This window comes from Trypanosoma cruzi, genomic scaffold (assembly GCF_000209065.1).
Source record: "Trypanosoma cruzi strain CL Brener 1047053517059 genomic scaffold, whole genome shotgun sequence".
Classification (NCBI taxonomy): Eukaryota; Euglenozoa; class Kinetoplastea; order Trypanosomatida; family Trypanosomatidae; genus Trypanosoma; species Trypanosoma cruzi.
This window is the reverse complement of record NW_001849469.1, coordinates 134,296-146,173: the sequence shown is the minus strand read 5'-3', so window position 1 is coordinate 146,173 and position 11,878 is coordinate 134,296. Positions and strand designations below refer to the sequence as shown.

Here is an 11,878-nt window from a genome sequence, read left to right as displayed (position 1 = left end):
GCTGGAAGTTGGAAGCTTTCCATCTAATGCAGCAAAGCCGCCATTTGAAAAGGACGATGACTGCGATGGCCTCTCATAAATGGGAGATGGTGCATGCTGCACGGTGTCTTGGTGTGCTGCAACTTCCTTCCTTTCTGCCTCATCTCCACCAGCTGCTTCTACCGCAACTTCTCCTCCCGATTCTTCTTGTGGTGCATCACCCGGTACTTGTGCAGAAGTTGTGTTTGAGCCCACATCGTGTTTTGGCGCTACATTCGCCATTCTCTGGCCATGAAACTTCATGTCGGCTGTCAGACCCTTCTGCCCCTTGCGGCGGTTCCTGTCCCTGCTGTTTGTCTTATTTGCTCGCCCGGTACTGCGGCTGGCTTTGTTGGTTGTGATCCTCTTCGCCCCCCAATGGCAGGCTGTGTTGGGGGCTGGGCTCCTCCCTCTGTCCCACCGCCCCCGATGACTCAGCGACTTTCAACTTTTCATCCTGAGCGGATTCGTTTTCCCGACTGCCGGTGGCGCGACTGCCATCCGAAGAGGGCAATGCTCGCTCCCTTTGGGGCACGAGTTCCAGGCGCCCCACCGTGGCAGGAGCCATCAGCATCCGAGCCTTGCCTTCTGAACCATTCACAGTTGACTCCTCCCGCTGTCCAACACCACTCAATGCGTCGTGTGACTCCGACACATTCGTTTTCATTTCGAGCGGCAAATAACGCCATCCCGCTGATCCTCCACATACTGCCGGTGCCGCTGGTGGCGCGCCGCCTTGTCTTCTCCTAGTTCTAACGGCAGGCGATCTACGCGGCTGGTGACGCATCTCGTTGAGTGTTCATTGGATTGCAGCATACACCCTATCCTCAGCGGTGTCAGCAGCAACGGCAATCCCTTGGCGCCTCCAGGGACGACGGCCATCCAATTACGCACGCATTCCTCCACGGCGGACGCATTCGCCCTGCCTCCTGTACTTCTGCTGCCATCCATCGCGCACTCCCTCCGCAGCTGAGCACGCCACCGCAAGAGCTAATACTCACCCGTACCGCTATCGCCACCACAGCACGCAGAGGGCACACACCAGCAGCACACGGCCAGTCATCATCGCCACCACTCCTGTCACTTGCGTGCAGCCTTCAGCAAAAGTAACTCCCCGTCAACAGAGAGGGAAAGCAAAAAGATAGAGACAGCCGCTACACCACGCACAGCCACCGCACAGCAACAAGTGGCAGCACCCCAGCAGCAGCGCACACACCACGAGACACATGGAATCAGTACGACTGCAGAGCTCGCACACCGCACCGCAAACCACAAGTTTAAAAAGCAATAAAAAACAATAATTAAAAAGAAATTAAAAAAGAAAAACAAACCCAGGGCTCCAGTGCGCATGCATATGAGTGTGTCCGCGATGCGTTCAACGTGGCGGATGCGGGGCACAACGCGGAGCACACAGCACGGCAGCAGAAGCAAGTGAAGCAAAACAAGATCATTATTTTCTCTTATTTTAGTACAGTGAACAACACACGCGCACAAATCCCCGCGGTTGAGTGCTGGCACGCACAGCCCGCACACACCTCTTCAGCCCAGAGCGGTGTACGCCAGCGCGGATGCGGCGAGCAGCAGCGGGGCACACACCCACGCAGAGCTGCTGAGGCTGCCGTCCATTTCGCGAAGACTTGACGGTGCGCGGGTGGTCGACACAGCTGGCGCCTCTGTAGTCGTAGTAATTGGTGCCTGTGTTGTACTCGTGGTCGTCGTGGTTGGTGCCTGTGTTGTGGTCGTGGTAGTGGTCTCCTCGGTAGAATCGTCGACATTTTTATTTCCTTGTTCTGTGGATGTTCTCGTGACAATTTTTGTCCCAGAAGTTTCTTCCGCACCTTTTTCTTGTACCTTATTGGGAGTAGCACTTGATTGCGGATGCTGAGTGGTCTTACCGCCTCCTTTCCCTGCACCTCTCGCAGTATTTCCATTTTCCGAGCCCGACCCTTCACCTTTCTGAGCAGGTGTCTGTTCTGGAAGAGGCGGCTGTATTTCGCCTACTTCTTCAACAAGACTTCCAGTATCCTCCAACTGAGCCTTTGTCGCGCACACGGAAAGGCAGCAGCACAGGGCAAGCACAAACAGGGCGCACAGCAAACGGCACGTCGTCATCGTGAGTGTGGTCGTTCAGTGGTGTGGAGCTGATCTGCACAGTGAGGGAAATGGAGAGCAACAGGGGAGACGAGAGGTGCGGCAGACACACACAGAGGGCACACCACATGAGGAGAGGGCAGCAGCCAGGCATGCACCGTACGCCGCACACCACGCACAACACACACTCCAATCCACGGCAGCAGGCACGCACACACACACAGCCCTGCCGCAACACCAACACACAGATGGAAGAGGGAGAAGCAAACAGGAGCGGCACACAAGGCTCCACCGCATGTACATGCGGCGAGAGCGGTCCGTCGTGTCGGCACCCCTCACGGAGGGTACACACACACACAAGAAGGCGCAGCGCACACAGCAACACAAAAGCAAAGTAACAATAAAAAAGGAAATCCCCGCACACCACGCGGATTGTTGGTCCACGGGAAGTGCAGCCAATATTCACCACAAGCAGTTCATTTGCAGTAGGCCTTCGTCCACATTCGGCGCACACCACTTCATGCAGGCCCGGCCACCACCGCAACAGCCGCACACGTAAAAATAAGCGCAAGGAATGCAATAATGCAAGCAATCATTTATTTGTGTTTCTGTTTGGATGTTGGCGGATGTCTGCATGTTTTTTTTTTCATTTTTGCAGAGAGCAAACCTTCATGCCTGGATCGTGTGTTTCAAGAATTTCCGCAAGGTGCACAATTATTTGTTTTCCCACTTGTGAATGTTTCTTGTGTTGGTGCAGCCAATAATTCGGTTTGTGTTGTTCCTGCCTTTCGCTGGTAAAGTGCTGCAATAGATGTTTGTGTTTCCTTTCGTCGCTGTGGCACCTGATTCCTCAGCGTTGATTGCGGTGGAGATGAAAATATGTGAGAGGACCCCCACAAACCAGAACGCACCTTCGCTCCTATTTATTGCTGCATGGAAGGGCATGTGTGTTTGGTGGTGCCTCGACCATATATTTTGTGGGCGTACATTCCACTGCAGGGTGGGGGCGGGATGACGCTCCGTCACGGTGCACTTCCCTCGCATGCCGCCCACTGTGATTCATCATGCATCACCCCCTCACAGATTCCGTGGTGCCACACCGCTGATATTATTGCAGCCGCTGTGACTCCGCGTATTTCACGCATTCGATTGTGCCACAATACATCCGCTCGTGTGGCCGCCGCATCCAAACAGCGGTGCCCAACACCGTGAGCGGCAGTCCACATCCTTGCATGTCCCAACGCAGTGGTGCTTGACTGTCAGCCAGGCGTCAGACAACAGGAGAGTATTGTGCTGGCAGTACAGCACACGGAGCTGCGGTGAATGACTCGGGTGGCGACGCATCCATTTGTCGCAAGGCAGTGAAAAGGAGTCGGGCAAAATAATGCCGGCTGCATGCACGACACCACATCCACAGCCAAAGCATGCGAAGAGATGTGTGTTTCACTGCTGCTGTGAAATGCCTGCAGACGACGTCACTAGTGGAGGCATGCCACCCATGATCAGCGGACAGACAATAATCGGCATGGGAGGCCACAAAAGGCAGCAACGACGCCAACAGCAGGAGCAGCTCTCTCTCTCTCTGTTGCCTCCGAGAAGCAAATATTCCACCAGCCACAGCTCACTGTGCCATCGTGACACTCCATGCACGTCGTGGCTGCGTCAACACATCCTGCTCCCTGCAGCACCTCAAAAGATGCCTCACTCCGTCCACTAAGTGCATCGGTGTGGGCCGTGCCTCGGCTGCTCGTGAGGACCACAACGATGTGAGAGTCACCGAGTCGCAGCATGTTTGTTGTGACGTTGTTGCATGGCACCTGCACACACACACGCAACGCCTGCATCCCTCCCTTTTGCGTCCGCCCTCTGCCGGAGTGGCCACACACACGGGCAGCAGCAAAATCACTTCACCCTCGACGATCCAAAATCAACACCGACATCCCTCGCGACGCAAAGATCTCAGTTGCCAGCACGGGCCTCCTGCCGCTCTGCCATCGACGCCGAAACACGGCACAGTGCACGCACTTATTTTCCTCGTGTGCAGTCAGCCGTTTGCTTCACACATTCTTCGACGGACCGACGTTCACAAAAGCACGCCACAAAAGCCACTGTGATCGCACAAGCTCTTGCGACGAGCGTCGGTGTGTGCATGGATCCGCTGCCCACACGTGCTGGCAGGCAGCCGCAGCCGGTGCCCTCGTGCCAGTTCATCGGCTCCAGCACGGAAAAAAGAAAACGGCCTATTCCCGATGCACTTATTCCCACCGGCAGCACAAACACGCTGGTCGCCAGCCGGCATTCCTCAGCACATCCAGGAATGCTGAAGAGTGACGTGGAGCTGTCAGCCAGCAATGCCACAATCCCCGCACACATGTCGGCTCCACCAGAAAAGACACAAATCACAAACAACACCCTTCACATGTCATCCGAACATCATTCCAACACACCGCGACACGCCAAACAGAAGTATTCGTCACTCCATGCACCTCCCCACACAATCACATAGTCCATGCACCACGCACGGCAGCGGCTCACACGCAGTCAAACAAAAGTTCCTCGGATCAGTGGCCTCCACGTGCTGCGGTGGGAAGTAAACAAAAGGGACGAGCCGCCAAACCCCAAAAGAGTGCCACGACTGGCCGCAAGTCAACGGAACGCAGCCACCCAAATGAATTCAGTCCTAATGCACTCAGCCTCCCACCTTCCCCACAAGAGCTGCAAAGATTGAAAACAAACGCACCGTCCAATAAACTCTTTGTGCAAAGCCAAAAGAAGCCGCAGTGCCTCCTGCTGCCCTCACAGTCCGTTGATGACGCCTGGATGCGGATGGTCACCCATCGGTACCTCCAAACGACGCCGCACACCCGCGACGCATCCTGCGCTCCAAGACATGCGGCCCTCACTATCACCAGAGACGCCCACGCACCGTCAGTACGCAACAAATCGTCAAGGAACGAAGGATAAGTCAGACTGACAGCAAGACACCCGCCGACAAATCACAGCACAAACATCATCACAAGCAGAACCAAAAGCAATGCAGGCCGCAGAGTAACATGAATCAAATGACGCATGGCGCATGTCAAAGAAAAAAAAAACTCAGTAGCGCTACAAGAATACAAGAGGCTGGCACTCTCTCAACAATAAAGGAACAGTATAATAATACACAAAAAGACAATTGTAGGCGTCCACCGTCAAAGCATGCCACCGATCCGAAAAAAGAGCTATGGAATGGGTGCACTCAACCACAAAACAAGTAAAACAACAAAGCAAGAAGCCGCAGCGTGGGACGACCAGCGCACACACACTCTCATTACTCCCGTAAAGCAAAACACACACACAGAGGGAGAGAGAGAGAGGTCGCCCACTCAATGCAATAAAAACAAAACAGAAACAGTTACGGTGCTCCGCCCATGCAGCCAGGCAGGACGGCAGCGGTGCGTGTCGTGCAAAAGAGAGCACCAACGGGCCTGCATGGGTGTGCATGCATATATACAATGGGCACATTATTGTGTGTGCTTCGTGGGGTGAGGTGAGGGCGAGAGTCCATGCAAGGGGACACACACACAGAGAGAGAAGGACGAGTGTGTGTGCGAGCGGTGCACGGCTCTCTCTCCCTCACTCTCACGCAGCCGCAGCAGCAGCAGCAACAAGAAGAAGAAGCAAAAGAGGGGAGGTGGTGTGCGACACCGCGGTGCTGCTGTCACCGTCAGCTGTGATCTCTGTATTGCTCGTTTTATTGGTGGCGTTTTCTGGTACCGTTGTGTATCTCTCATCATTATCTGCCTCAGTGTTCCTGTCTCCTGAAGCGGTTTCAAATTCCACAGTCTTATCCTTGTGTGCCACGTCATCATTGACGTCGTCGTTATTAGACTGTTCAAGGTCACTCGCATCACCAGAGGTTGGGGTGCTTCTTGTGCCAGCGGTAGGCCTTTCAGCAGTAGAAGCTGCAGGGCTGCTGTCGCTGTCGTCATCATTTGTCGTGGCAATTATACCAGCGTTTGGTATTTCTTCTGCTTGCAATTCACTGGTGCTGGCTGGCAGAGCAGCGGGGCCAGTATCTCCCGCGGAATTATGTTGTGTTACTGAGGCGGCAGGAGGTTGAGGATTGTTAACACCACCCTTCTCCACCGTGCTTCCGGCAATACCGCTGCCAGATTTGGAGGCGGATAATGGAGTTGTGGCTTCTGGAATTTCTTTGGATGCACTCCGCTGTGTACCCGAGGAAACTGTTTCTCCCTCTTCGTGCTCTGAAGCATCTTTCGTTTGGAGCATCTCCTTTTGTGTGAGTGACTTCCGTCTCGCGGCCTTAAGTTTTCTTCCACTGGAATTGGTGTCCGTTTCGCAGTTAATCCTAAAGGCTTTGAGAGCCCCGCTTCTGTGCCTTCTTTTGGTGGTGGTGGTGGTGGTGGTGGTGGTTGATTTCCCCTGCCATTTTCACCTTCTGTTTGGCCGTCTTTTGACACGCCGCCCACAAGCCTTGAATTGGCGTTGAAAAGTCCATGCTCAGCGTGTTTTGGACTTTGACTGCCACCCGCAACAGTCAATGGCAAGTCTGCCAACTCTTGAATTCCAGTTGGATTGGCGGGGTTGACGACTGAGGTCGCCTTGTCTTTTTCGAAATTTGGTTCACTCTTGTCTGCTTTCAAATTATTTTCCCCTCCCGGCACTTTTGCAAATTCTTCCCGTCCTCCTGCTGGATTCTTCTTTTCTGCTTGCAACGTGTGGCCTGAAAAAGACAATCCCTTCAATTTGTCGTCTTTCTCTTCGCGATGATCCTCATCATTACCAGAACCACCATCAGCAGCTGCAGCCACGGCAGAGTGTTGACGCCTCCAACGACGACGCCCATCCACAACGGCACGCACACCGTCCATCCCTTGACGGAGGCATTCCCCAACGGCGGACGCATTCGCCTCGCCTCCTGTCCTCCTGCCGACCTCCTCCGCGCATCTCTTCCGCAGCTGAGCGCGCCACCGCAAGAGCGAATACTCAACCGCACTGCCATCGGCATCCCCACCGCAGGCACCGCACCACACACGCAGAGGGCACATACCAGCAGCACACGGCCAGTCATCATCGCCATCATTACTCCTGTCACTTGCGTGTGGCCTTCAGCACAAAATAAGTCCCATTCAGCGGAGAGCGGAAGCAAAAGGAGAGAGACAAGTCACACAGCCACGCCACAGCAACAAGTGGCAGCACCCAAGCAACGCACAATAAAATGAGGCAGTTAGAATCAGCACAATTGCAGAACTCGCACACACCTCCCTGCAAGCCAGAAGTTGAGCAAGGAAAAACAGAGTTGAGCGTCCGGCAGGACTCAAAAAAATAAAGAAAATTCATGCGGCCGTTGTTTTAATTTATGCGCCAAGCGGCAAAATAAGAGCATGTGTTTCTGTGTATACTTATTGCCCGCACTGAATAAAATTAAAAAAGATTGTGCACCTCCGTAAGCCCACAAAACACTCTTCACACTTCACCGCGGCATCCGGCCTGCTCCCTCACTCCTCCTTTCGTGCAGTCCGTGGGACGCACAGCAATGAGGCCGGCACCGCGTGTGGGCAACAAAAAGCAAACAAGAGGGGAAAACACGTCCCTCGTGACAGTGTGCAGCAACCGACCATTAAATAAAGGAACAGCAAAGATCTTCATTATTCCAGGAAAACAACAAAACCAACAAAATAAAATATAAATAATAAAAGAAAACACGCATGCAACGCGGCACGTGTTCTCCGTGAGGAGTCGCAATTCCACACTCTTCGGCTCAAAAGACTGCCACAACTCCACACAACCCCAGAAGAAGCAGCAACACCCAATACACACACACGCACACGCACAGTGCCGCCAACAGTTAACTCTCGCAGTGTCAATTTCGCGTCGTTGAGCAGGGCAAAGCAGTCGTGTGGACTCCCGCCGCTCCCGGAATACTGCGCGGTGAATTCTCGTAATTGGGGTCTGTTATCGTGTCCAGAGGCATTGCGTTGTGTCAATCCGTACGCATCACCCTCAGCAACAAATCCACTGCCCGCAACGATACTTTCTAAAACGAGATTCTTGTGTCCAGTGGCGTCGTGCTCATTCACCTCGTCCGTGTTATCCGCAGCAACGTGTTCCCTGCCGCCACAAGTGACAGACATGATCCCGGATGCATTCGACGCCACTAATATTCTCGGGCCGTTGGCAAAAGAAGGCCTCTTCTTGGACGCATTCGGGACCATCATTTCATTCAGATTGGTGGCAAACTCAGGCCTCGTCTCGGACGTGTTGGTCGCCGTGTTGGATGCGGGACTCGGATCGACGGTGTTGGGTCCGTCAGCCGCCGCAGACCGTCGCCAATCCTCGTTTTGACGTGACGGCTCGGCATTGACTTGCGGTGCAGTTGTCCCACCAGATTTTGTGTCATCCTTCCCTTCACGGGGTGGCGGCAACTGACGGATGCCCGTCCGGTCAGCATCGCCGCTCCGTGCAGGCGGATGGATGGTTCCATCGGGGGAAAATTGGCGACACTAAAATTCATAGGGGCCGGCGTATTTGTGTGTCGTCACATTCGCTGTGAAGGCAACGGTGGCCTCTTCCTCTTCCGTTGCACAGCTGGCAGCACAGTTGCTACATGTGTGCACCGCATTGGCACATGACACACAGCACCCAGCTCACCATTCCTGCTATGCATGCGCACACCAAAGCCACTGAAAGTGTAATTCTCACACTGAGCCTCAGCACTGGCAGCGGAACACTTCGTCCACGCCACACACACACGCGATAGCTCAGGCTGCCGTCACTCGGAGCACACGACACATCCACCGGCACAACCACCGCATCCGCAGCACCAGATACATCTCCAGGAATCCCAGCCGCCGTCACGCACACGGACGAGCAGCAGCAGCACGAGAGCGCAAGGAACAACACGGTGCCGCACCGTCACCATCGTCATCATCACCCGTGGTGGAGTCGCTGGAGTCGGTGAGCTGATCGGTGGGACAGAAGAAAAAGAATGCAACAAGAGGGAGAGGGACGGGGCACAGCGGATGCAGCGCGAGAGAGCAGACAAAATGAGGAAAGGGCAGCAGGCCCAGCCGCACAGTTCACACACCACGAGACGGCATCCACCACCATCTCCCCCAGCTCATTCCCGCTGTCTCAGAGAAATGGCAAAAGCACCGCGGCCACCACACAACGCACACGGAGCAAGCACCCACCACACGAGGCAGAAGCGGAAGCAAAACCTCATCCATCCATGACGTGGCAACAAAATTTCAGCCATCCCGCCCTCAATGGGACACGGAACCCAACTCAACGCAGTCACACGCAGTGCATCACACCCGCAGGAAAGGAGACTCGGGCTGCGCACTCCCTCTCCTCCCTTCTCCTCATGCCACGGAAGAAGACAACAGCCGCCACGCGCAACCGCCAGCATGCACTACAAAAGGAGCATCCAAATCCACTGCAATGTGCATCTTGTGTGCGTGGTCGTATGTGCCTGCAGAAACGCAAAGCAAAGAAGAAAAGAGGAAGCAGAGTATGCGTAAAAACGCACAAACTAAAAATGTACAGCGGAGACGCATGGCGGAAACAACAGGAAGAAGACCGCTCAAACCCATGACTGTACTGCAGCCCGAGCAGAAGCAATTCACACAAGACTTATTTAAAACAAAGAACGTCCCCCTTCGTCTTATACAAACCCCACCACACAAAATAATTATAAATGAAAAGAAGTCGTCCATTACTGTTCCACACAAATTTAAAAAGCTTCCGGCAGCCGTGCGGCCACACCAAACTGTCTGCATATTTTGCCCACAAAATAAAATTAAAAGATATTTAAATGTCTTTCAACCGTCCGACCCTCTGCGTGTCCGCACATCGTTTATATTTCACGGGGTCATCTGCGTGTTGCTGCTCCCCTCAGCCCTCCCATCGGCGCGTGAGTGCGGCCCGCAGAGCACAGTCACTCGTGTGTGTGGGGACTGAGAGAAGCACGCAGACACGACGGCAGTCGCGTCACCCCATCGGGAGAGTGAGCGCAGCAAAAAAAAAAAAACATCAGGATGGGAAAATAAATGCTCACAAGACAGACCCCGAAGGGACTGCCGGCGCAAAGCAAAAAACATCAAAAAAAAAAAAAACAAATCCTTAAAGAAAAACACGGCGGCAGGGTGTGGCTGTGTGTGTGGCGCTGCGGGTGTCTGCCCGCCCTGGCCGCAAGAAAACAAAACAAGAGGGAAGAAATGTGTGCACCGCCCCACAGGCCCTCGTCGCACGCCCACACGTCACGGCTCCCTCAGCGCGCCGTCCGTCGCGGCCCCTCCTCATGCGTGCAGCAGACGAGGCGCACAGGGCCGTCGTCATGAGCGTGTCGGTGGGTGTGCGAGTGGAGCAGTTGGGCGGGAACCACACGGCACCCCTCACAGGAGGAGTGCAGCAACAAACAATTAAAGAGGGAAGAGTAGAAAAGAACGTCCATAGTGGTTGCCCCAAAAGCAAAAAAAGAAAGAAGGGAAGGAATAAGAGATTAAAAAAAGTAAAATCAACCAAAAAGTAGCAAACAGTAAAAGAATTTTAAAACACGCAAAAAAGGATGTATGAGTGAAATTTTTTCCCATGGGAATAGTATTTCTCTGCTGGGGAGGTCGGAATTGCCCCACGCGGCATCCAATCACCCCTCACTGAGTCGCAAACCCCCACAGTCCCAACAGAAGAAGCGATGGCAGCTGCAGCACCCTCCTCTCACGCACAGTACACGCATCGCTGTTATTCCCCTGCGACAAATTTCCGAGGCTGCTGCTGAGTGCCGCAGACTTTACTTCCCCGGCCTGTGGATGGATTCCCTCCTCTCCCTGCGCATCCGTTCTTCCCGTCGTCTCCCCATCCGCACCAGAGCTCACGCTCACCTCAGGAGTTTGGGGTGATCCATCTCCCTGAATCTTATCTCCACTCCCTGTTACCACCGTTGGGTCGGCGTCAGACGAGGAAGTACCATCCACATTTTTGTTTCCACTGGGAGATGCTCCCGACGCTGACTGTTTTTCGGACTCTTTGGCTGCTGGGGAAGTCGTAGCAGTAGGTAGCCCTGACGCGAATAAACCACCACTGCCCGCATTTTCACTTTTCCTCAACGGATCCTGTTTGTTCTGCTGTTGCTCGCCAAGAATAGACAAAGTTCCGGTTTCCAGTGTAACTGGTTCACTTGCCTCTGGTGGAGGAGTAACCTCCTTCACTGCTTTTTCGTCTCTTGCTTTTGGAATAGAAAGTTTTGTGTTAAGGGCAGTAATCTCTTCCGAACTCAACGGGCGGTTGTACAGCAGGACGTTCGTCACAGTCACAGACACGCCTCCTTGGCTCTCTGTGTTCCCTGCATTGACTCCATCCCCTCCAATGTAGAAGTGGGAGATCTTTCTATCTTCCTTACCTTCCAATTTACATGGCTCACCCACACGCCTACCATCGACGTACGCGGAGCCCTGAGTGCCGTTCTGCAGCACAATGGCCACTCGGTACTGTGTACTATCCGTCCGTGTCTCCCAAGTACTGCTGTGCTCCTTAATCACCTTTCCGTCACCACACAATAATGTCCACTTTTTCTCTTTATTGTTGTACGACAGTCCCAGGAGTACTGGATTCTCTGCATCCTTCAATATCGCACCCATCACTGGAATATTACCCTCCTTCGGCACACCATCGATGGACACCGTCGCCACAAGAGTGAAGTTGTAGTTCGCAAAGTGGTACAGCTGATTCTCCCCTTGACTGCCAACAGGCCACTCCGCCCACGCTC

General features: G+C 53.9%; 3 protein-coding genes and 1 pseudogene across 3 annotated transcripts, besides 3 other annotated features; all 4 read right to left on the bottom strand.

Moving 5' to 3' along the window:
* Nucleotides 1-11,878: a sequence feature (areas not merged during assembly with more than two copies in the genome that could not be assigned to a particular haplotype).
* Tc00.1047053506899.40 (mucin TcMUCII, putative) lies at nt 1,558-2,130 on the bottom strand (the record flags this gene model as incomplete). Its single annotated transcript, XM_801810.1, has 1 exon — nt 1,558-2,130. The coding sequence occupies one exon, from the start codon at nt 2,128-2,130 to the stop codon at nt 1,558-1,560; it is 573 nt and encodes a 190-aa protein (XP_806903.1).
* Tc00.1047053506899.30 lies at nt 5,729-7,195 on the bottom strand (annotated as a pseudogene).
* Nucleotides 6,498-6,525: a microsatellite.
* On the bottom strand, nt 7,761-8,330 carry Tc00.1047053506899.20 (uncharacterized protein; the record flags this gene model as incomplete). The annotated part of the gene is made up of 1 exon (XM_801809.1): nt 7,761-8,330. The coding sequence occupies one exon, from the start codon at nt 8,328-8,330 to the stop codon at nt 7,761-7,763; it is 570 nt and encodes a 189-aa protein (XP_806902.1).
* Nucleotides 7,788-7,810: a sequence feature (AT_rich).
* Tc00.1047053506899.10 (trans-sialidase, putative) lies at nt 10,767-11,878 on the bottom strand (the record flags this gene model as incomplete). The annotated part of the gene is made up of 1 exon (XM_801808.1): nt 10,767-11,878. A coding segment is annotated over one exon (1,112 nt), but the record flags the coding sequence as incomplete, so codon positions are not given.